Below are 9,626 nucleotides of genomic sequence, written 5' to 3' on the forward strand. Positions count from 1 at the left end.
GACCCACCACACAATACTACCAAGAGACCCACCAACACTATAATACCAAGAGACCCACCAACACTATACTCCCAAGAGACTCACCACACTATACTACCAAGAGACCCACCCACACCAAATAACCAAGAAGCTAACCACCCACACTAACCATCAAGAAGAGACCCACCCACACTATACAAACAAGAAGAGACCCACCCACACGATATTACAAAGAAGACACCCACCACACTACATTGACAAGAAGAGACCCACCCACCCTATATTACCAAGAAGACACCCACCCACACTAAATGACCAAGAAGAGACCCACAACACTGTACTACCAAGAGACCCACCCACGCTAAATTACCAAGAAGAGACCTACCACACTATACTACCAAGAAAAGACCCACCCACACTATACTACCAACAAGAGACCCACCACACTATATTACCGAGAAGAAACCCACCACACTTTACTACCAACAAGAGACCTACCACACTATACAACCAAGAAAAGACTCACCCACAATATACTACCAACAAGAGACCCACCACACTATACTACCAAGAGACCCACCCACACTAAATTACCAAGAAGAGACCCACCCACACTATACTACCAACAAGAGACCCACCACAGTATAACACCAAGAAGTGACCCACCACACAATACTACCAAGCGACCCACCCACACCATACTACCAAGAGACCCACAAACACTAAATTACCAAGAAGAGACCCACCCACACTATACTACCAACAAGAGACCCACCACAGTATAACACCAAGAAGTGACCCACCACACAATACTACCAAGAGACCCACCAACACTATAATACCAAGAGACCCACCAACACTATACTACCAAGAGACTCACCACACTATACTACCAAGAGACCCACTCACACCAAATAACCAAGAAGCTAACCACCCACACGAACCATCAAGAAGAGACCCACCCACACTATACTACAAAGAAGACACCCACCACACTAAATGACCAAGAAGAGACCCACAACACTGTACTACCAAGAGACCCACCCACGCTAAATTACCAAGAAGAGACCTACCACACTATACTACCAAGAAAAGACCCACCCACACTATACTACCAACAAGAGACCCACCACACTATATTACCGAGAAGAAACCCACCACACTTTACTACCAACAAGAGACCTACCACACTATACTACCAAGAAGAAAACCACCACACTTTACTACCAACAGGAGACCCACCACACTATAAAACCAAGAAGAGACCCACCGACACTATATTACCAAGAAGAGACCCACCCACACTATAAAACAAAGAAGTGACCCATCCACACTATACTACCAACAAGAGACTCACCACACTATAAAACCAGGAAGTGACCCACCCAGACTATACTACAAAGATACCACAAGAAGAGACCCACCCACACTATATTACCAACAAGAGACCCACCACACTATATTACCGAGAAGAAACTCACCACACTTTACTACCAACAAGAGACCTACCACACTATACTACCAAGAAGAAAACCACCACACTTTACTACCAACAAGAGACCCACCACACTATAAAACCAAGAAGAGACCCACCCACACTATATTACCAAGAAGAGACCCACCCACACTATACCACCAAGAAGAGACCCACCCACACAAAATTACCAAGAAGAGACCCACCACACAATACTACCAAGAAGATACCGACCCACACTATACTACCAAGAAGAGACCCACCACACTACATTAACAACAAGAAACCCACCACACAATACTACCAAGAGACCCACCCACACCATACAACCAAGAAGAGACCCACCCACACTAAATTACCAAGAAGAGACCCACCACACTATACTACCAAGAAGAGACCGACCAACACTATATTACCAAGAAGAAATCCACCCCACAATACTACCAAGAGACCCACCCACACCATACTACCAAGAGACCCACCATCACTATACTACCAAGAGACTCACCAACACTAAATTACCAAGAAGTGACCCACCACACTATACTACCAAGAAGAGACCCACCCACACCATACTACCAAGAGACCCACCAACACTATACTATCAAGATGCTCACCACACTATACTACCAAGAGACTCACCAACACTAAATTACCTAGAAGTGACCCGCCACACTATACTACCAAGAGACCCGCCCACACTATACTACCAAGAAGAGACCCACCCACAGAATATTACAAAGAAGACACCCACCACACTACATTGACAAGAAGAGACCCACAACACTATACTACCAAGAGACCCACCCACACTAAATAACCAAGAAGCTACCCACCCACACTAAACCATCAAGAAGAGACCCACCCACACTATACTACCAAGAAGAGACCCACCCACACTATATTACAAAGAAGACACCCACCACACTACATTGACAAGAAGAGACCCACAACACTATACTACCAAGAGACCCACCCACGCTAAATTACCAAGAAGAGACCTACCACACTAAACTACCAAGAAAAGACCCACCCACACTATAGTACCAACAAGAGACCCACCACACTATATTACCAAGAAGAAACCCACCACACTTTACTACCAACAAGAGACCTACCACACTATAAAACCAAGAATAAACCCACCACACTATAAGACCAGGAAGTGACCCACCCACACTATACTACCAACAAGAGACTCACCACACTATAAGACCAGGAAGTGACCCACCCACACTATACTACAAAGATACCCACCCACACTATATCACCAAGAAGAGACCCTTCCACACTATACTACCAAGAAGAGACCCACCACACTACATTAACAAGAATAAACCCACCACACAATACTACCAAGAGACCCACCCACACCATACAACCAAGAAGAGACCCACCCACACTAAATTACCAAGAAGAGACCCACCACACTATACTACCAAGAAGAGACCGACCAACACTATATTACCAAGAAGAAACCCACCCCACAATACTACCAAGAGACCCTTCCACACTATACTACCAAGAAGAGACCCACCACACTATATTAACAAGAAGAAACCCACCACACAATACTACCAAGAGACCCACCCACACCATACAACCAAGAAGAGACCCACCCACACTAAATTACCAAGAAGAGACCCACCACACTATACTACCAAGAAGAGACCGACCAACACTATATTACCAAGAAGAAACCCACCCCACAATACTACCAAGAGACCCACCCACACTATATTAACAAGAAGAGACCCACCCACTCTATACTACCAACAGGAGACCCACCCACACTATAATACCAACAAGAGACCCACCCACGCTACAAAACCAAGAAGAGACCCACCCACACTATACTATCAAAAGACCCACCCACACTATATTAACAAGAAGAGACCCACCCACACTATAATACCAACAAGAGACCCACCCACGCTATAATACCAACAAGAGACCCACCCACACTATAATACCAACAAGAGACCCACCCACACTATAATACCAACAAGAGACCCACCCACACTATAATACCAACAAGAGACCCACCCACGCTACAAAACCAAGAAGAGACCCACCCACACTATACTATCAAAAGACCCACCCACACTATACAACCAAGAGTCCCACCCGCACTAAATTACCAAGAAGAGGCCCACCCACACTAAATTACCAAGAAGATACCCAACCACACTATACTACCTAGAAAAGACCCACCCACACTATACTACCAACAAGAAACCCACCACACTATACTACCAAGAAGAGACCCACCACACTATACTACCAAGAAGAGACTCACCCACACTATAATACTAAGAGACCCACCCACACTATATTACCAAGAGACCCACCCACACTATATTACCAAGAGACCCACCCACACTATACTACCAAGAGACCCACCCACACTATACTACCAAGAGACCCACCACACTATATTACCAAAAAGAGACCCGCCCACACTATACTACCAAGAGACCCACCCACCCTATATTACCAAGAAAAGACCCACCACACTATATTACCAAGAAGAGACCCACCACACTATATTACCAAGAAGAGACCCACCACACTATACTACCAAGAAGAGACTCACCCACACTATAATACCAAGAAGAGACCCACCACACTATATTACCAAGAAGAGACCCACCACACTATATTACCAAGAAGAGACCCACCCACCCTATAATACCAAGAAGAGACCCACCACACTATATTACCAAGAAGAGACCCACCACACTATATTACCAAGAAGAGACCCACCCACCCTATAATACCAAGAAGAGACCCACCACACTATACTACCAAGAAGAGACCCACCACACTATATTACCAAGAAGAGACCCACCACACTATACTACCAAGAAGAGACCCACCCACCCTATATTACCAAGAAGAGACCCACCACACTATACTACCAAGAAGAGACCCACCCACCCTATATTACCAAAAAGAGACCCACCACACTATACTACCAAGAAGAGACCCACCCACACTATACTACCAAGAAGAGACCCACCCACACTATACTACCAACAAGAGACCCACCACACTATACTACCAAGAAGAGACCCACCCACCCTATATTACCAAGAAGAGACCCACCCACACTATACTACCAAGAAGAGACCCACCACACTATATTACCAAGAAGAGACCCACCCACACTATACTACCAAGAAGAGACCCACCCACACTATACTACCAACAAGAGACCCACCACACTATATTACCAAGAAGAGACCCACCCACCCTATATTACCAAGAAGAGACCCACCACACTATACTACCAAGAAGAGACCCACCACACTATAGTACCAAGAAGAGACCCACCCACCCTATATTACCAAGAAGAGACCCACCACACTATATTACCAAGAAGTGACCCACCACACTATATTACCAAGAAGAGACTCACCCACACTATAGTACCAAGAAGAGACCCACCCACCCTATATTACCAAGAAGAGACCCACCACACTATATTACCAAGAAGAGACCCACCACACTATATTACCAAGAAGAGACCCACCCACACTATACTACCAAGAAGAGACCCACCACACTATACTACCAAGAAGAGACCCACCACACTATACTACCAAGAAGAGACTCACCACACTATACTACCAAGAGACCCACCACACTATATTACCAAGAAGAGACCCACCACACTATACTACCAAGAAGAGACCCACCACACTATATTACCAAGAAGAGACCCACCACACTATATTACCAAGAGACCCACCACACTATACTACCAAGAAGAGACCCACCACACTATACTACCAAGAGACCCACCACACTATACTACCAAGAGACCCACCACACTATACTACCAAGAAGAGACCCACCACACTATATTACCAAGAAGAGACCCACCCACACTATACTACCAAGAAGAGACCCACCACACTATACTACCAAGAAGAGACCCACCACACTATACTACCAAGAAGAGACCCACCACACTATACTACCAAGAGACCCACCACACTATATTACCAAGAAGAGACCCACCACACTATATTACCAAGAAGAGACCCACCACACTATATTACCAAGAGACCCACCACACTATACTACCAAGAAGAGACCCACCACACTATACTACCAAGAAGAGACCCACCACACTATACTACCAAGAAGAGACCCACCACACTATACTACCAAGAAGAGACCCACCACACTATATTACCAAGAAGAGACCCACCACACTATACTACCAAGAGACCCACCACACTATACTACCAGGGGCCACCTCAAAAGGGTACAAATGTTACAGAACTTTCAGATGTAATTATATTATGTAGAATTGACATGCTTCATTAACACCTTATTTGAAAACTCCTTATTAATGATCTTGAATCCAATTTGTTATGAAGGTTGTTTTTACGACTGGTTTCCTAACAGTGTTATGACTGGTTTCCTAAAGGTGTTATGACTGGTTTCCTAAAGCTGTTATGACTAGTTTCCTAAAGGTGTTATGACTGGTTTCCTAAAGGTGTTATGACTGGTTTCCTAAAGGTGTTATGACTGGTTTCCTAAAGGTGTTATGACTGGCTTCATAAAGGTGTTATGACTGGTTTCCTAAAGGTGTTATGACTGGTTTCATAAAGGTGTTATGACTGGTTTCCTAAAGGTGTTATGACTGGTTTCCTAAAGGTGTTATGAATGGTTTCCTAAAGGTGTTATGACTGGTTTCATAAAGGTGTTATGACTGGTTTCCAAAAGGTGTTATGACTGGTTTCCTAAAGGTGTTATGAATGGTTTCATAAAGGTGTTATGACTGGTTTCATGTGTTATGAATGCCTTATATATCCCCCCTATTGTAAAGTGTTACCAATGCTTCTCTGTCATGTAGGATTTAGAATCATATCAGTTCTATTCATCACGTTTCTATTTGCAACAGACAGAGTTTCACCTCACTGATACAGAATGTCAGATAGAAATACATGTTGTAGAACAGACATGCTTCTCTGTCATGTAGAATCGAGAATCATATCAGCTCTATTCGTTACGTTTCGAGATAAGAGAGCACGCAGCATGAGCCAGACTGTGGGGTGTGTCAGCAGACCAGGCAGCTCCTCGAAGGGCCTTTTTCTCATTCTGGTCTCTCTTCTCTCCTCCGGAAAGCGATAAGTGGTTGAGTGGCCGAGGAGAGTGTCAATTTGTTTAGTGGGTGAACGGAAGAGTCCTCCCCACCTCGATAGCCACGTTTCATGGAGGATAGTCGTGCGTGTCCTACCTGAGTCCTTCACGGAAGAGTTTTGATATCTGCCACACCCCCTTTGAAGCAATTGTTGTTTTCTCAAAGGAGTAAAGCTTGCAAACATTTTTTTTTAAATGATATGCTACTTATCCTTTTACTTATTTATAAAATGTCTTGTAGAACTAACAAGTGCATTTTCATCCACGTTGCTTCTTCCTCGCCACCTCTCCTCGATTACCTTTGACATTTTTCAAGATAAGGCACGATTGGAAGGAGGAGAGAGAAGACAGAGGTTGAGCAAATCCAATTGAGAAAAGGCCAATGACTCAGCCACTATCAATAGCACGTGTCCTCGCCCCTGTGGGATCATATGCTCCAGAGTGAAGGTTCCCTTAGGTACAGATCTAGGATCAGCTTCCCCTTCCCCAATCCTTAACCATTAGTGGGGAAAATGCTAAACTGACCCAAGATCAGGGTCTAGGGGCAACTTCACCGTGCTCCCGATCACTCAACACAGAGGTATCACCATTGGCTAATTGAGATGTCTGTCTCAGCTCCAAGCCCCTCCCTACACATGTAATTTGGCTCGAGGTAGGAGAGGTCCACTGAACCTCAGATCTAGGATTGGATTACCTTATTCTACAATTCAAACCATAACCAATTGGAGGATGAAAAATATCTGATGTTGTGTCAGCGGTTAGGGTTTAGTAACTTCCATCTACACTCCTGTTGCTCGGCTGTGATAGCAGAGCATGGCATAAGCGAGGAGACTCACTTGGGTGGTTAGACCAAAGACACGCCCACCCATTCAACCCTTCTTCCCTGCTACCCTACATTGAGACGTGCTCGTCGTAAAATTAGTGTAGTCAGCAAAGTACAGAGGGGTGGAATGCTTTGAGGTGGATAAGGGTTAAGAGTATGACCCCCCCACCCCCCACCCAAGGAGAGAGAGTGTAGTAGGGGTCAAACTTCAGAACGTGACATCTCAATGATAAGTATGAAGAGGCAGGCTTAGGCCAGGGCGGTAGGCAGAGCTTTTTGAGCATGGAACGAGGGTAAAGTAAACCATTTAGGAGCGCAAAACTGCCCATCACAAAAAAATTGTCCGACTGTCAACATTGATAGTATGAATTTCCCATCATTCATAATGTACTATCATAACAACATAAGAATATGAGGATGGAAATTAAATACAAAGCGCAAAAAAAACCAAAGAAATTTAAATAAATAAGACATTCGCAAGAGACAGAGCCATAGTACTCACAGTTCTCTCCAATCCATTATCTACTCCGAGTTCCTAGCCACAAATTGTAGACGTGACTATACTTGTGCTTTCTCATAATCATCACAGTATAGAGCCGGTGTATTCCATAGTCCCGACGAGCGAGGACTGTTCAGGAGGGGTGGGATAGTTTTTAATGAGGGGGGAGGAGAAATTATTACGCTCCAAACGGAGGGGGAGTTGTGAAAACCGGTGAAGTTGGAAGAGGTGGGGCTGACGCATGGCAACGGGTGTCAGTGGTGGCAAACGTGGCTCAGAGTACAGCGGTCCCGGCGAGGGGGAAGAGGGTCACAAAGTTTTAGGTGATTTTAGCTGATTGAGGAACGAGTAGAATAAGGTTTGGTGCAACCTTGAGACCGATCATCTTTTTTTCCCAATAGTCACCTTTGCGCAGTGTGATGACAATGTGCTCAAGCCAGTAAAATTCTCCCAGGTACAGAAACGCAGTCCAGAAAGTAGAAGTGCCTCCTCTCAGTTTGTTCCTGGATTACAAACGTTTTGCAGTTCTGTCACCACAGCTCTACAGACAAACATCTCGTCTTTCCCTTCTCCATTCTTTCTCCTCTGGTCTTCAGCTCTCCTCTGTTCTTATATCAACACCTTTCCTTTTTGTTCCCCTTCTTCGCTGCGATCTTCTTCTCCACGTGTAAACTCCCAACACACACCTTCCAATAGCGCTCTCTCTCTATTGCGGTTTTCCTCTCCCTCTCTCGATCCATCTAAGCACTCCTGCCTGCCTTCTCTCAATCCCTATTCACTCATTAACCACTCCCTCTTCCTCTTTTTCACCTCTCTCTCTCTCTCTCTCTCTCTCTCTCGCTCTGGTAACCCTTCAGTCTCTTCACCTCTGCAGCGCTCTCACGCCTCGCCGTACCGCTCCTCCTCTCTCCTGCCAGTAAGGCACTGGGAGACGGTGCAACTCCAGGAGAGGGATGAACGGAAAAGAGGGAAAGAAACGAGAGAAAACCCACTGGGAGGTGGGGAAAGAGTACATTCCTGCTCCCGCTGTTGCTGGGAAACAATGGCAGTAGTCCAAGCGTTTCTCCTCTCTTCTCCCCTCTCCAGTCTTTCCCTCCCTCTGTCTCGCTCACCTTCCCCCCTCTCTCATGCACTCACTTGCTCACTCTTCCTCTTCAGCCCAGCCTCTTTTCCACCCCTTCCTGCAGTGTCGGTACACAGCTGCTGTGAAAACTGCTGGTGATCGTCTACGTGCTCCTCAGGCACACTGCATGAATACTTCCTGAGATGACAGAAGCTCCCTTCCCATTCTACCCGGGCTTCAAACACATTTGGTTAGTGGGTGTATGTGTGTGTTCACATGTATGTGTATGTGTGTGCCCACATGAACTGCACTTGTGTACGTGAGTGAAGAGTGAGTGAGTGAGTGAGTGAGTGAGTGAGTGAGTGAGTGAGTGAGTGAGTGAGTGAGTGAGTGAGTGAGTGAGTGACTGAGTGACTGAGTGAGTGAGTGAGAGAGTGAGTGATGTGTTTGTATGTACCTTTTATATCTTTCAGTGTATGACTGACATAAAACAACAGATTATCAAGAGGACGATACAACATTAAGTCAGAAAGACAGGTCAGAGACAGTTAATCAAGGGTTTATATAGAGAGGTCAGAGACAGGTAATAAAGGGTTTATATAGAGAGGTCAGAGACAGTTAATAAAGGGTT

The 9,626-nt window shown here is 45.2% G+C and overlaps 1 protein-coding gene across 1 annotated transcript in view; it reads right to left on the minus strand.

Moving 5' to 3' along the window:
* kif26aa (kinesin family member 26Aa) overlaps nt 1–9,115 on the minus strand; it is a 55,656-nt gene extending 46,541 nt beyond the window's left edge. The window contains exon 1 of the mRNA XM_071369471.1: nt 7,936–9,115. Within this exon, the coding sequence (XP_071225572.1) occupies nt 7,936–7,952 (17 nt within the window). The 5' untranslated portion in view covers nt 7,953–9,115. The remainder of the gene's footprint in view (nt 1–7,935) is intronic.
* Nucleotides 9,116–9,626: the final 511 nt, after the last annotated feature.

Source organism: Salvelinus alpinus, chromosome 27, assembly GCF_045679555.1.
Source record: "Salvelinus alpinus chromosome 27, SLU_Salpinus.1, whole genome shotgun sequence".
In the NCBI taxonomy this organism is placed as follows: Eukaryota; Metazoa; Chordata; class Actinopteri; order Salmoniformes; family Salmonidae; genus Salvelinus; species Salvelinus alpinus.